Source organism: Lipotes vexillifer, unplaced genomic scaffold (assembly GCF_000442215.2).
Source record: "Lipotes vexillifer unplaced genomic scaffold, Lipotes_vexillifer_v1.1 scaffold1233, whole genome shotgun sequence".
In the NCBI taxonomy this organism is placed as follows: domain Eukaryota; kingdom Metazoa; phylum Chordata; class Mammalia; order Artiodactyla; family Lipotidae; genus Lipotes; species Lipotes vexillifer.
In genome coordinates, this window is record NW_006782167.1 from 1,092,044 (window position 1) to 1,108,670 (window position 16,627).

Below are 16,627 nucleotides of genomic sequence, written 5' to 3' on the forward strand. Positions count from 1 at the left end.
AAGGACTCAGAACTGTTAGCACTTCTTCCTCTTCTCCCCTAAACTGGGGGTGGAGGTGTGCTGACAGTATGGCTGCCGCCTTTGGAGTGTCCATTTGGAACCTTCTCAAGGTGGGTGTGTAACTGGAATTCCCACTCTTAGATTCCCACGGAGGCTGTGCTTGCACAGTCAGGAGCATGGCATTGTGTGTATGTGTGTGGGGAGGATTGTGTTTTCCTGTTTTGTTGGAGATTAAAATATTGTTAACTTAGCTGATTCATATACCTTCAAAAATCTCAAATGATATAACTTACGAAATATTACAAGATGATAGTGGTATGGAAATGTCCAAGTTGTATTAGCAGGTATATCAGAGCGCCTATGCGTACTTGTATTTTTTGTTTGTTTGTTTTTTGTTTTTTTTGTTTTTTTTGTTTTTTGCGGTACGCGGGCCTCTCACTGTTGTGGCCTCTCCCGTTGCGGAGCGGACGCGCAGGCTCAGCTGCCATGGCTCACGGGCCTATCCGCTCCACGGCATGTGGGATCTTCCCGGACCGGGGCACGAACCCGTGTCCCCTGCATCGGCAGGCGGACTCTCAACCACTGCGCCACCAGGGAAGCCCGCGTACTTGTATTTTTAAGGCCATTTTTTTACTTGTTCTCTAGGGCTCAGTAAGATTAGGTTTAGAGAACAGATTAGAAAGCTCTGATGTGAGGAGCAAGGAGACTATAATTAAAACGGAGACAAAAAACGCTTAGTGCTGAAAAACAGGAAAGTAGAAAAAGAAAAAAGTCACTGATAATTCTAGCACTTTGAATTAATCACCCATGATATTCTGGAGAATGTGGCCTGTGTGTGTATTATAGATTATCATATGCACATGTGCTTTACTAAAATGACAGTTTATCAGACACATTACTTATTGCCTGATTAAAAAAGAACTCTCACTGTTAAAGTTAATTCTGATGTCAGTAGTCTTTATGGTGTGTTTTCTTGGTAGCAGTGTAGTATTCCAATTATGGCTATGCCATAATTTTTGTAACTAATCTAACACAGATGTCTCTGCTTTGAATAACTTTCTTTGCATAGCCTTTAACTGCCTAAAGGATAAATTCTTAGGAATGGGTTGGCCGTAAGGACATTTTGAGATGTTTGCTAGGTATGGCCCTTTTTATGGAGAAAGTGAACCAGTTTATCTCACAGCAGTGCTTTGTTCATTCATTTGTCTGTGTCCTTTTGTTTACTGAAGAAGTGTTAAGGATTTATGTGTCTGGTATAATTCTAGACATTGAGGCACATGAGAAATGGTTTCTGCACCCCTGAAACTTAGGGTGTAGTGGGCAAGGTGGGCATGAACTAACCACAGATAGCTGTAAAAGTACAGCTCTGACAAGTTCTGTAGGGACTGCTGCTTCTCATACCCTTTGTTAACATTGATATTAGGACTCTTTATGTGTGGTATTAAAGGCAAAAAATGAATTTTAATTTTTTGGAGAGCTAGGAGAATTTGATAACTTTTTCATGTTAATGGTTTATTTCTGTTCTGTTTGTATTGCTGCTTTTGTTAATTACCTGTTCATGCTCTTTGTGTATTTTCTAATTGGGATATTTGCTGTCATATTGATCAGTAAGGCCCTTATATTCTCTCCCAGCTTGTCATTTCAGAAGGTAATGATTTGAGCTGGGGCTTTGTAGTTCAGACAAAAGGATTTCCTCTTTGCCCCTCGGTGAACCTGGGGGCCTCACAGGAGAGCTTGGGACTATGGCGATCCAAAGCCAAGATTCTGCTCAACAGAATGTTTGATTCTGTCTGCGTGACTGTGTGGACAGGCATCTCAAGCCCTGTTTATCTCAGTAAAGCCTTGACATCTGTGCTGTCTTGGTAATCCCAGGAGGGTCTTCCTGAATTAGATTGCTCCCTGGGTGTTTTTGAAGAGTTTGGACTAATCAGGAATTGGCTAGTTTAGTCTGAGGAATTATATTTGTTTGCTGGTAATAGACATCTGGCTCATATTAGTCCTTCCTGCAGTAGTTTCTGCCAAGTAAGGGGTGGTTTTTATCTTGGTTTTACAGATGTGTGAATTACTAGACCACAGAAATATCCCTCTTTTTATCTTTATCAGTATTTCATTGGTCATTTAGCATCTAGCAAAAGTACTTTTCCCCCCCTATTCCTACCCTTTAACTTCCTCCCGCCATGTTCCTTTTTAATTTTGGCAGGATGCCAAAGAAAAGTGTAATTCTGTCACTACCTTGCCTATGCTTTTGTCCCCACTGCCTGGCAAACCACCTTGTGTATAAGTGTGATATTCCTGCACCTGTGGCTATGGAACTTACTACACTGGACTTCCCCCAAATCTATCTTACACACAAAAGTGTCAAAATGTGCTAAAGGGGCTGTTGGTTTCTTAAACTCAGCACTGTCCAGTTTCCAAAATGCTTAGCTGCATGGATGAATGACAGTGTTCTATTTTACCGATGAGAGTTCAGTGTTCTAAGTGAGATTTTGTGAATTTTTGGAAATTGCTCACCCTGATGTACCAAAGGCTGGCAGAGGAGGAGTAATATAATATTAGCTGGTAGTAGCTCATTTACTACTTGGAAGGCCTGAGATTGCAAGTCTAAAATGTACAGAGTTGCCCATTTCTTCTAACTGCAAGTCAACATCCTTCCTCTCTTATTCTCTCGAGCTTATGAAATAAATTAGGGCACTTGTCACGGTAGTAATTTAGGCAGAAAAGGGAATGAAAGTAAGTTCTTGTCTACCACTTTATTTCCTCATTTCTGAAATTGTTTGAGGTTGCATAGTTGGAATTGTCTTCCTCTTTTCCAGTGATTACAGATAATTTAAAAAATTATTCTGGATACTCTTTCTGTTTTGAAAATTAGGTACTCAGAGCCAAGGGAGAAAGGAGAATTTAAGGCAATTCTTTTTCCCCCACCCCTGGTGGGATGCTTGGAATACTTGGTATCATATGACTGATTTGTCCGTTGTAGTTCAAGTTCCCACTTTCTCCTGTGCTTGGGTGTGGGGAGTCCCCTGTGGTGGTGGTAGGAGTTCCTTCAGAGGGACTGATTCTGATCACTTTTTCATTGTTTCTACCCAGCTCCTTTAGCATGTGAGTAGTGGCTTAAAAGAGCAGCTGTTTAATTTTTCATGATTCTATTTGTTACTCACATGTCTGCATTCAGCTAGTCGGTCTGTTGGGGCGGTCTCAGCTCAGCGGGGGTAGCTGGGACTTCTGGGCCTCTCCATGTGCTCTTTCATCATCAAGGAACCCTGACTGAACTGCTTTCCATTTAGACTCAGTAGCTTTCCAAGAGGGTGAGAGTGCAAACTGCAAGGGCTCATAAGGCTTAGCTTTGGACATCATATAGCATCCCTTCTGCTCTATTATTCTGGTCAAAGCAAGTCCCAAGCCCTGCCCAGATTCAAGAGGGAGGGAAATGGATGCCACCTGTTGATGGGAAGAGCAGCAAAGTCACATTGCAAAGAGGCATGGACACAGGGAGCTGTGATTCATTGGTGGCTGTTTTTTTTTTTTTGCGGTACGCGGGCCTCTCACTGTTGTGGCCTCTCCCGTTGCGGAACACAGGCTCCGGATGCGCAGGCTCAGTGGCCATGGCTCACGGGCCCAGCCGCTCCGCGGCATATGGGATCTTCCCGGACCGGGGCACGAACCCGCGTCCCCTGCGTCGGCAGGCGGACTCTGAACCACTGCGCCACCAGGGAAGCCCCATTGGTGGCTATTTTTGTAACAATCTACCGCATAACCCACAGTGGTCTGAAAGCTGAAAGGTATCTTACTTTTGGCTTCAGTATTCTGTGAGTCTGAGTTGTTCTGTGGTCAGAATTAGAGCAAAAGATATTCCTAGGCTGTAGTGAGTATGGATACACTTGGACAAATCCTTCTTCTTCAGAATCATAGTTCTGAATATTCTTGAAGATCCCATGCTTAGGAACGCTCCTCTCATGAGAACTGTGAGGAAGAAATTGCATATGCATGATATGGAGAAGTCTGTGTAAATAGTACTGGTGTTCCGTTAAGGCGGAGCTCTGAAACCGGAATTTCAAGGGTGATGCAGAAAGACTGGCCCTTCAGTCCTCGGAGTGGCTGAGTGGGGCCTGAGGCTGCTGAAACACCTCGGCCAGCTATCGGGCCAGCTATGATTTTGATTTTCTCGCTGTGTTGAACAAATGTCCTCATTTTCTGTGTAAGCTATGGCATGAAAAAAGTTAGGCAGTGTTGCCCTAAAGGATACAGCAGCGCTTTGGAAATGTGGTGGGATGAGGACAAATACTGTTTTCCTTATCAGTCAGTGTTCTTGGGTGCAAACAACAGAAACTTATTCTAGCTAATTTAACCCACACTTTAGTTGTCTGGGTCTGTCCATGGCAAATTTATTCCCAATGAACAATTCCCAATGAACATTTGAAAGTATTTTCTATATCAGGCACTGCACTTGGGTTTTAAGTATACAAAGACAGTCTTCTGGATGGGAAACTTCTTCCATATGAATAATTTAAGATATTTGACATATTTTGTTTCTATCCTACTGTAGTTAAAGGGGAGGGTCTGTTTATCTCTGTTGACTGGTTAGGAATTGATTATTTGGTGACAGTCTTACCAAAGGGGTAATTATAATCACAAATTTATAGTCTTTCTTGATAATTACTTTAAATTACTTGTACAAATATTTTAATCCCTATTAGCTTAGAAAAATCTCCACTGGCCATTTATAGTATCACTTATTTCCTTGTACCCTTTTCTCCCTGTGGAAGTTGTTGCAGGCTTTTGAAAAAAATCCACATTGATCTAATATCCTATTTGTTTGTAGTTTTGTTATTAAAAATATCTGAATACAGGGTGACAGGTTGCCATTAGGGTTTAGTTTTTTGGGCCCCTTGAGAAAGAGAAGTAAAGATGAGAAAGACCAGACCGAATAGAGGTTCTTACTTAGAGAAAGTGAATGGGAGAAGAAGAGATGCTTAAACAAACAAAAAGGCTCATGCCTACAGAGATTCAGAAATAGCCTTTAAGGTATTGTAAAAGCTGCCTCTTTCTGCCTTTCCCGGAATCTCACCTTTGATGGACTTTCTGGAGCTTTCCTTCTCCAGCCTTCTCATGAGGCTGACCACCTCATGAGTTCCTCTTAAACTGATCATCATTTGGGCAGTTGGGGTGCGCTGCTGAGAACAGGCCGTGTAACTCGACCTCAGGCTCTGAGTCATCGCCGCTTTTTATAGAATTCTTTGTCATATTTTGTTGGTGAGAGATCAGAATATATACTTGGACTGTTTTCAAGATAGCTGCAGATGTTTCTGAAGTATAGAGTGTGTTTAAATCTAATTTATGTAAGTTAGATTAGTTAGATGTCACATTCTGTTACTTGTGTGCTTGTTCATTTATGCAGTAAATGTCCTTTAAAGACCTCAATTTATTTTTGTTTAAATGTGAATGCAGTGCGAAAAGGAATCTGTGTGTGTGTGTGTGTATTAGGTAGAAATATTTATTTTCAAAAGAACAGTTTGAGTACGTTTTAACTGTAGTAACATACCTTATTTGCCTGGGAAGGTTAGCTACTGTCCTGTCAAATTGGGCTTTTGAAGAGAGGGCCAGTTTTGGTGTTTTTCTTCGGATAGTTTTCACAATGATTCTATGTTCTGTTATTATCCTTCGTATTTGATCTTAGTCTTCTATCACTTTTCACCATATAGAGAACATGGGTGATGTACCAGGTAGTTTCAGACACACACACGTGGCAGGTGGTGTTCAGCTTTTGATTTGGGGAGTTCATAAGCATTGAGCACATTCAGATTAATGATTGCAAAGGTCCTTCACTCAATTGTATCTCCAGAAACTTTGCTATATAAAGGAACATTCATAGCTTCTGGTACTTTGGGGGCCACCTTTTCAGTCCACTACAGTCTGCCTTCTGGCCCCCATATAGTCTCATCTGCCCCACATGCAAAGTACACTCAGCCTCCTCCATCATCCCCAGAAGTCTTAACTCATTACATCATCAGCTCAAATCCAGACCTCATCTAGACATCATCAGCTCACCAGTCCTAAATCTCATCATCAAAAGCATCTAAATCAGGTATGGGGTGAGACTCTTGAGTATGATCCACTGTGACACAAAATTCTTCTCCATCTATGAACCTAGTAACTAGAAGCTGAGTTATCTGCTTCCAAAATACAGTGGTGGGTCAGGCATTGGGTAACAGTGATGGAGATTCCCATTCAAAAAGGGAGAAAACTGAAGGAGCAGAGGAGTGAGCAAGCAGTCCCAAGCAATTTCAGAATCTAGCAGGGCCTGTGAATAATCCTCTGCCTTTAAGTATTTCTTAAAGGCAGATTTCCAAGAAGTGAAAGAACATATTCATTTGAAGCTTCTTGTATATTGCTGAACCTCTCACCAGAGGTTACTTTTCTACCAGCAGTGTATTTTGCTAGTGATTCTTTTACCTGGTCACTCTGATCACCATATTATGATTAAAAATAAATAAATAAATGTATGTGTACCAAATAAAACCTCTAAACTTTCCCAATTTCACATGAACCAAAATTTTAACTGTTTTTGGTGTTACCGAGTACCTTTCATAATTTTTTCTCAATTTTGCTTAATTTTTCATACCCTTGCCAATTTTTCTATTTTTTCTTCATTTGTGTGATGTTTTTATATATTTAGAATTTCTGATTTTGTATTACAAGGATTTTCCCAAGTTTTCATTTAATTTTTTAAAGGTTTTTTGGTAAATACAGAGTTTGCTTTTTTAATACAGTCAAATCTGCCATTTTTTGTGGAGTACCTTTTGCATGTATAGTTTGAATGTCCTTTCTCTACTTGCAGTCAAATAAAAATTATTAAAAAAAAATTTGGTACCCAAAAGGGCAACTTATGAGGAAAATTCATGTTGTACTATGGTTATGTCTGACAGTGGGCTTCTTAGGAACTGCCATTATCCTGTAGAAAGGCCCATCCCTGAGAGCTGATCCAGCTCTTGTCCTGCAGTCCTGTCTGACTAGCATGGCACGCTCAGCCTTCCACGTCTCATGAAAGCACTGGGCTGAACAGGTTGAGCCCTCTAATCCATTTTCTGAATCCACTGAGGTGGGAAGGTGCTTGGATGGCAGAGATGTTGTTGGAATAGGTATTGATTGATACATGTATAATAAAGTGCGAAGAGTGAGCGCTAGGAAAAGTATCCTTAATATGTACATGAAACCAAGGTGTACTAAAAATATGGAAAAACCCAACTCTGTTACAAAATTTCCATATAGTAGACCCCTGCATTAATGATTTTGTAAGATTTATTGACATAGAAAAAAAATATGGTCAGTGAGTAGAGCATATTACAAAACAGTATTGTGGTCCAATTTTAATTGTAGAGGAAAAGATAATGTCTCTATATAGAGAAAATAGTGTGCATTAGATAATGATTATTTTGGGGTAACTGGACTTTTAAGTGTATATACAAGTTTTCAAAACCCTATATATTTATAGATGTATATATAATATTTAATACATTTTTGTTTCTTTATCTTTTCTGAATTTTCTGGCTTTTCTGTAAAGGACTTTTTTTTTTTTTTTTTGGTATAATATAAGGTATTGATACTTTCTCCCTTCCCGTACCAAAGAAATTGCCTCCCCCAAAATGATTATTTGGTAACTTGAAATTGACTGTACCGTAATGCTTTTAGGCCATTATGATTGCAGAATGCTCCATATTCTTCACTCAGTTGTTTATATTACATTCGAGGGAAAATGATTTTTATTAAACTAAGGAAGTAAAATGTAACACTGGAAAGATGCTAATATTTTAGTGTTTTTCAATATATCTGCTGAGGGGAATGGTTTTTATTGTGGTGTTTTTACTTACGAAAGCCTTAGCATCTCTGAACAATATCAACTGGGAGCACTGAGCATTGTTTTCTGTTGTTTTGGAGACAATGAGTGACTTGTGGTTAGTAACAACTTTAGATCATTTTTATTTACTTTTTCTTAATTCTGAGCAATTCTTTGCCATCTTTCAAAATATTAATTATATGTTAAAGCAAAATTTTCTGCCTTTTGGAGTAAATTTCTTTTGCCCTCAGAATCCTACCTGTTTTATAGTACTTGAAACTTTTACTTTTTATTTGTTATTTCTTAGGTAAACGCAAAGCACTGAAGTTGAATTTTGCAAATCCACCTTTCAAATCTACAGCAAGGTTTACTCTGAATCCCAATCCTGCAGGAGTTCAAAACCCACACATGTGAGTATTCCTGGTAATCAAATAAAAGGCTCAACTCAAGCAAGGGTTTTAAAGTTATTGTGTTTTATGAATTTTTTCAAGTCGAGGGGTTGGTATTTCTGTTATCCTCTGGGCCATTTGAAATATTACTGTTTGAACTCAAATAGAAAGCTGTTGATTCTGTAGTCTGAAGTAGGCAAACACAATTTTCCTTTTTAAAGTTTACTTGAAGGGAAAGGAAGAGCTGAAGATCCAGTTACATTTATATCGTTTTAATTTCTCTCTTATTGAACTCTGAGAATATTATTTTTACCTCTCCTTCTGGATTTCCAGTTAAGTTGTAAGTAGTATTTAGAAAACTTAACTCTCTCCTGTGGATCTGCACAGATCATCCCCATTTACTAGTTGACAAAATAGATTTCCATTCTTAATATACTGAGTGTCTATAAGATTTCCATGTCATAGTAGATTGAAAGAATATGTACGTTTCAGTGATTTTTTAAAAAATTGACTCCCTTGATATTTTTAAATTAAAAAATAGAAATGATATTGTAGCATTTTACTGAAAAGTATTAGAAATATATTAGTTAATTTAAAACAATCTCGCCATAATAATATTTTACAGAAACCTTTGAATCAAAGTGAAGTGAAGTATTAAATAATAATGTTTTCTTCTTCTCAAACCTGGCAAGAACATGAAGGGTCAAAGCCAGTGGATTTACATTTCTACTAATGTCCAGAAAAATAATTTTCACCTAGTTCTAGTATTGGGAACTGTAAAGCAAGTGGTGGAAAGTATGGTTTAAAAAGCTGTCAGAATCCATTATTTTATAGTTTTGTAATAATTCCTCAAAAATCTGTATTCAAACTTTATTAGACTACAGATACATGTATTCTTCCCAAAGAGGCACATTTATTGCTGTTTGACATTTGGTATACATTGTATTTGCAAACAGTAACACATTGGTAGAAGGTAGACTGTCTTGCAGTAGGAATGTTGAAAATATTTTATTTTTAAAACATCAGTGTCTAGAAGGAAGCAGCATGGACGCGTGTTTGTACGCTCTTATGCTTACACCTATCACCTAAAGGGGAATGAAAGAGATTTTCAGTGAAAACTGAGTGGCAGTTTATTTGCCTGGGAGTGGTGTCTATCAGCTTTATTAGATGCTGTTCACAGTGAGACTTTTCTTGTCAGAGCTCATCAACCTTGTTACCTTCTCCGAAACATATTGAGGAAGGAAACTCTTAGTACTGCTTAATTAGTCAGAGCTCCAGCAGCAAGGAAACACTGTTAAAAGAACCTCCTTCCTCATTTCCTAGAATTTCTAGTGAAAGCTAGTACAAAACTAATGCTTGAACATATTCCATTTCTGTTGCCTTGGTTGCCAGCTGAACCACAAATTTGAAGTCTAAAAAAGAAGGATATGTAGTAATCGCCAAACTTAACAAATCTTTCTTTCTTTCTTTTTTTAAAAGCCCCCTTGGACAAAGAGAAAGACAACCTGATTTGCATTTAGAACTAGAAAACCATTTACATATTTGTACTCTCTCCCCATTAGACTTTCTTCATGTCTAGGGGAATTCATGGACAGAATCTTTTTTTTTTAAACAGTAAACAGGGTGGTGAAGAAAAGGCTTTCTTCCAAAATTTGAGTCTCTCAGTTTTTTGTGTGTTTTCTTTCTTTCTTCTTTTAAACTACTTCATAATAATCCTGTAACCAGCTAGGTTTCTTATTTATCTCTTCCCAGAAGGTGTTAAAAGTTTGAGAGGACACAGTAATAGGCATCTTTGTGATAGAATCTTTGGAATTTGATTCTAGTATGTAAAGGTTTTAGACCCTGCCTTTGAGTTTTATTATTGCAGTCGTCTGTTATCTGGATCAGGAACAGGCAACTACTAGTATTGATACTCGTCAGAGACAGTTGTTTCCCTGCTTAGGGCAGCATATCTTCTCTACCTTCCCGCCGCCTTCCACAGGGATCTCTGTATTCTTCCTGTGTACTGAATACTATCAGGCACTAAAAACCACTGTTGATCACTACTTAGGATAAGTTTGCAATTAGAAGATATAACTTGCAGTAGGTGGAGGCTTTGAAAAAGATACCTCTATGCCATTTATATGTGTTTCCTCCTTTTAAAATTTCCTTGCATTCAGTTCTTCTTGAACGTTAGTTATAGATATAAATATAAAACTTTTTAAATGAGTTTAGGAAAAGATAAGATGAAATATAAGTAAATAATGAAGTTATATCCCAGGGACTAGTTTCAGATCCCTCTGACATTTGATGTCTACTGGGTGCAGGATTCTGTGGACGATTAAATAAAAAGATTAAGACAGTGTCCTTATTTTCTGAGAAATAGCAGTTTAAATAAACTTTCAAGAAGACAGAAATTCAAGAAGTAAGGCATAAGGTAATACAGATCAAAAGTCAAATGACTGGTGCAGGAGGGGTAAGAGCACTTCAGATAAACAACTTGGTGAAAAGTTTCAAAAAGGTTTGAACTGGATTTTGAAAGCCCCCTAGAGGAGGTTGGTTAGGTGGAGAGAGGGGAGAATGGCATTCTGGTGAGTGTCAGCGCACGCTAAATTTGGGGACCATGTGTAGATCTGTTTCATTGTAGTGGAGATGTTAGTTATAGATTACCTATTTCTCTCTCACTTTTAGCATTTTGCCTTTATTCTTGGTGTTCTATAATTATATGAGAATATGCTTAGGTTTGGATCATCTTTCTGTGTACCGGATGAATTGTTTTAGTTTGAAGAGTCACATATCTTTTTCTGAGAGAGTTTCTGCTGCTTTTCTTTTGATAGATTCCTTCATGTTTTTCCTATTCTCTCTTCCTGAAATGTGTGTTATTTGTATCTCTGAATTCTCTCGGTCTTTGACTTTTATATTTTCTATCTCTTTGTTTTCTTGCTTTATATTCTAGGAGATTTCCTTTATTTCCTGACCCTTCTGTAGAATATTCTGTTTTGGGGATTGATTTTTTTATTTCTAAGAGTTGATTCTGGCTTTTTCTTAGTATACTACTCTTAATTTGTGGATGTAAAGTCTGGAATTTAAAAATTCTTTTCTGTCCTTTAGGTAATCTATTTCCTCAAGGGTCGCTTTTTCTTCCGTCTTTGTCTTTCTCCTTTGTGTCAGCTTTTTTCCACATGTCTGGTAGTTCTTGGGTGTCCATTGATAGTTGAGGATGAGGAAATTAGGAGACTTATTGGAAGCTCTGGTTAGAGGCAGCCAGCTGGTGGGCTTGACTTGACTTTTCTGTGAATGGTTCGAGTGCTGGCTGTTAGCCCAGGCATACTCTAGATGCCATAATGAGTAGGCCAGTATTTGCCCTAGTAGGCATTGTTGTTTCCAGACAGCATGTTTGTTTTCTTTAGAGACATGCTCTCTTTTCATTTTGGGGCAGGTGGAAAGGAAAGGAGGAGCTGAGTAAACCTTTCTTCTGGAAAGAATTTTAATCGCTCTTCCATTTCCAGGCTTTTGTACTTTCCAGCTATGAATCCTCTCTAAGGTTCTGTTGGGACCATTACCTCTCTCTCGTCTCGGCGGCATGCTCCCCTCCCACCATGTGTTATGGGTGCTAGTTTTCTCTATTGCTATTTTTTTTTAACCCCTTATTATGGAAAGTTGCAAATATATTCAAAACTGGAGAGTGGTGGCTGAATCTCTATGTATTTATCAGTCAGCTTTAGCAGCTTCAACAGTTAATATGGCCAACATTATTTTTGTCTATTCCTCTACCCTCCTTAGTTTTTTTTTTTTTTTTTTTTTTTTTTTTTTGCGGTACGCGGGCCTCTCACTGTTGTGGCCTCTTCCGTTGCGGAGCACAGGCTCCGGACGCGCAGGCTCAGTGACCATGGCTCACGGGCCCAGCCGCTCCGCGGCACATGGGATCTTCCCGGACCGGGGCACGAACCCGTGTTCCCTGCATCGGCAGGCGGACTCTCAACCACTGCGCCACCAGGGAAGCCCAGCCCTCCTTAGTTTTAACCAAACGTCAGACATATTATTCCATCTATAAATATTTCAGGATGTGTTTCTAAAAGACAAGGACTCCTTTTTAAAAACACAATCATAATATTATCATTATATCTAGTAGGATAAATGATTCTTTAATATCATCAAATAAGTATTATAGATTACTTCATCACTTTCTTTTTTTTCAAGTTTGAAGCAGGAGCTAAACAAGGTTTTACACTGCACTTGGCTGACAAGTTTTTGAAACTGTAGAGTCCCTTCCCTTGGAATTTATTAGTTTTGCTTTGTCTAGATATTTTTGTCTGCTTTCAGGTGTTCAGAAATTTGTTTAAATTTCTTTCTTTATTGTTTATTTCCTTTAAAAAAATCATTCTTTTCATGTGGGTCCGTAGAGAGTGAGGAGATAACCTGAACAAGAAACCTTGGTTTTTAATTATCATTGGTTAAAATTATAAGTATTTCCAACACACGAAAAAGTAAGTGTTAGAGACTTTTGTATCTGCTACCTAGATGTAAGAGCTGTTAGCATTTTGCCATTTGGCTCTTTCAATGAAAGATTAAGCTGTAAAACTAAAGAGTGCAAGGAAAGATGAAAGGAAAGAAATGTTTGGCTACTTTTGACATTTCCATCAGGATTGGATTAGACTAGGCACTGTATGTCTTTTTGATACCCCAAGGGTATTCTTATAAATGTGGCAGGCTTGTGCTAAAATCATGTTCTGTATATAAAATTTGACATGAACAGAAGTAGATACTGCACTGCTGTGTTCTGTGCTTTCATCATGCTGAGTGATGTGCGAGTGCTCTCAGTGTGCTGAATCATTTAGAATGCACCAAATACGATTGTTATTCTGAAAGAACAGCCCTTTTATCTTCACAACGTATCAGGATTGTAGAAGAAGAACCACCAGCTTAAAAGCTAACATTGGAAATAAATAATGATGAGTAAAGATACATTTGGGGGCTTAAGCTAAACATTTGGGAACCATATGTTGTAAATTTAAGGGGCTCTGTTTTGTTGAGACCAAGAGGATCTCATTTTTCTTTATTATATTTGAACAGAAAAAGGCTCAGTTGTGCCATAGAACATCTAGGAGGTAGTTTTAAAAGAAGTTTTCAAGTCCCCAGTTAATCACTAGTATTTTTTTTTTTTTTTTTTTTTTTTTTTTTTTGGCTGTATTGGGTCTTTGTTGCTGCACATGGGCTTTATCTAGTTGCGGCGAGTGGGGTGCTACTCTTTGCGGTGTGTGGGCTTCTCATTGCGGTGGCTTCTCGTTGCGGAGCACGGGCTTTAGGTGCGCGGGCTTCAGTACTTTTGGCACGTGGGCTCAGTAGTTGTGGCTCGCGGGCTCTAGAGCGCAGGCTCAGTAGTTGTGGCTCTTGGGCTCTAGAGCACAGGCTCAGTAGTGTGGTGCGTGGGCTTAGTTGCTCTGCGGCATGTGGGATCTTCCCAGACCAGGGCTCGAACCTGTGTCCCCTGCGTCGGCAGGCGGACTCTCAACCACTGCGCCACCAGGGAAGCCCCAATCACTAGTATTTTTAATTCCATGATGAGTCTACTCAGTAGAGCATCATCTTAAAACTCAGAATAGTAATTATAAATTACGTAGGCACTTATTGCTGGTTAAATTGTGGAAGCTTTATCTTTTAAACTTATTATCTTGGATTAACTGTTTTGTTACTACTGGAGTCCTGCTTTCTATCCCAGCGTCATCATGGTCTCTGTGCCCTTCAGTGTGTCACTTAACTCTGATTTTAGTTCAGGCATTGAATTAGGATAGTGACTTTCATTATTTTGTATGGTGAATGGCAGGGGGTGGGCGAGAGAAAATGAATATGAACAGGAATGAATATGAATCAAGTCAGTGTTGTGCTCCTTTCTTGAAATAAAATCTTATGCATGAGCCTGACAGGCTGTTTGTGGAGGCGGGAGAGAGCTCTGTGGTCTTGTCTACCTTCATTCCTCAAAATAGTCCCAGGACATCTCTGGTCAGTTCCTGAGTATGAAAACCATTAGTCTACTTGAGCTTAAAACTTTTTTTCCATATCTGAAATTTTTAATGTAATCATAGTCAATTGGAATCTCTACATTTCTGTGGTGGAGCCCTTTCACGTAATGGCAGTAATTTTATGGTAGAAATACTTATAGGTACAAATTAGTACCCCAAATTTAAAAAGGCCAAATGTGTCGAATTCTGTGGGGTAATCTACTTATTTTGGGCTGGTTTCGATTTACTGCAGCAAACTTTTTTTTCTTACTGTAGCAAAATATGCATAACATAAAATGTACCATCTTAACCATTTCTTAGTGTACAGCTTAGTGGCATTGAATACATTCATGTTGTCGTGTATCCATCACTACCATTCATCTCCAGAACTCTTATTTTCTCAAACTGAAACTCTGTATCCATCAAACACTAACTTCCCATTCCTCTTTCTTCTGGCCCCTGGTAACCACCATTCCACTTTATGTCTCTGAATTTGATTGCTCTAGGTACCTCATGTAAGTGGCATTATACAATACTTGTTGTTTTGTGGCTGGCTTGTTTCACTCAACATGTCCTCATGCTCTCCATCTGTGTTCTGGTATGTGTCAGAATTTCATTCTTAAGGGTGAATTATATTGTATGTATATATGACATTTTGTTATCCATTTATCCATTGATGGGCATTTCGGTGTTTCTGACTTTTGACTCCGGTGAATAATGCTGCTGTGTGAGATAATCTTTCAACACTTGCATTCTTAAAGTTCAGAGGTATTTAATCTTTCCCTCAGTTCCACACTCCACCTCCATGCATCTGATGGTTGTACTTGGAGGACAGTGGTACTAGGTGTGACTGAGCTGATTCTCTGTGTGGCCCTCCACCCTTGGAGAGTCACTAGTATAATTCTCCTTAAGCTGGACTCAGGTATTGGATGTTAATTCTGAAATATTTATTTAAAGAAATTAATGTGATAAATGCTGTTGAGTTGCTTGTCTCCCGAAAATGAACTTAGTTTTGGTGTTTTAAATCATCTTGATTCTCGAATTGGAGACTTAGACGTTAAAATATATAATCTGTAGTTCTTTACCTATAGTACTACAAAGTTCTGCTCTTTAAAGAAATGTCTGGTTGCTGTGCTTCAGATGAGTTTTGCAACCATTTGTAATCAGGCAGCAAGTTTTTGAGTTCTGATTTGCTTCATAATGTTATAGAAGTCCTTTGCCTTTGTACTGTAGGCATGTTTCTGGAAACTTCTGTCTGCTAATAAGGAATTCTACTATTTAAAGGAAACATGCTCTCTTTTCAGAGTATTCTTTCTTATTATTATTATTTAAAATTGAGTCACAGTATAATTACATTACTGTTCTTGAGCAAATGTGTTTGCCCCAGAGTTAATGATTGCCTCATTTAATGGTTCACTGTGAATCTGCTCTCCACATAATTAACTACTTAGGTGATCTCTCAGTTCTTTTTTTTCTAGAGTCATCTGTCTATCTCTATACAGTACTCTTGCTGTATTCTGGAGTGGTTGCACTGTATGGCTGGTGCCATTGTTTTGTGAATGCCTATGTTACTCTTCTGAATTTGATTCCCTGTTTCGGGGATTTCATGTTTTCTTCCTTCCTTCCTCCCTTCCTCTCTTCCTCTCTTTCTTCCTCTTTCTCTCTCTCTCTTTCTCTCTTTCTTTTTCAGTTTTTCTCTCACGTTTTGGGGGAGTATATCTTCTAATGGCTTCCTAAGTGTTTTTTCTTAGTAAGTAAGGTTTTTGGGTCTTTGCATGTCTGAAAAAGCCTTTATCTAACCCTCTTAATAGATTAGTAGTTTTACTGACTATAGAATTCTGGGGTAGACATTTTTCTTCAGAGTTTTGAAAGCGTTGCTCCAATGCGTGTTTCCAATGTTCAAGGGTTACTGTTAAAAAGTTATATGCCATTGTGATTCTTAAACTTTGGAATATGACCTGTTTTTTTCTTTGTGGATGATTGTAGGATTTTGTCTTTTCCCCTGTGTCAGAAATCTGCTTTGATTTTATTTTCCTTTTCTCTTCTCCTTCCTTTCTTCTTTCCTTTCACTGAGCTCTTGGTGGACTCTCTTAAACTAGAAACCACTATCTTTCATTCTAGGATATATGCTTTATTTTTCTTTTATTCTTTTGATTTTCTCCTGTTTTTTTGTTTTTTTGTTTTTTTTTTTCCGGTACGCAGGCCTCTCACTCTTGTGGCCTCTCCTGTTGCGGAGCACAGGCTCTGGACGCGCAGGCTCAGCAGCCATGGCTCACGGGACCAGCCGCTCCGTGGCATGTGGGATCTTCCCGGACCGGGGCACGAACCCGTGTCCCCTGCATCGGCAGGCGGACTCTCAACCACTGTGCCACCAGGGAAGCCCTCTCCTGTTCTTTTGATTTTCTCCTTTCCGGTAGCTCTCCTGCTGA

The 16,627-nt window shown here is 38.8% G+C and overlaps 1 protein-coding gene across 2 annotated transcripts in view; it reads left to right on the plus strand.

Moving 5' to 3' along the window:
• Positions 1-16,627, plus strand: part of MAP2K4 (mitogen-activated protein kinase kinase 4) — a 116,294-nt gene that overhangs the window by 23,229 nt on the left and 76,438 nt on the right. For both annotated transcript variants that reach the window (XM_007455008.1, XM_007455009.1), the window contains one exon: positions 8,139-8,241. In XM_007455008.1, coding sequence (XP_007455070.1) covers positions 8,139-8,241 — 103 coding nt within the window. The remainder of the gene's footprint in view (positions 1-8,138; positions 8,242-16,627) is intronic.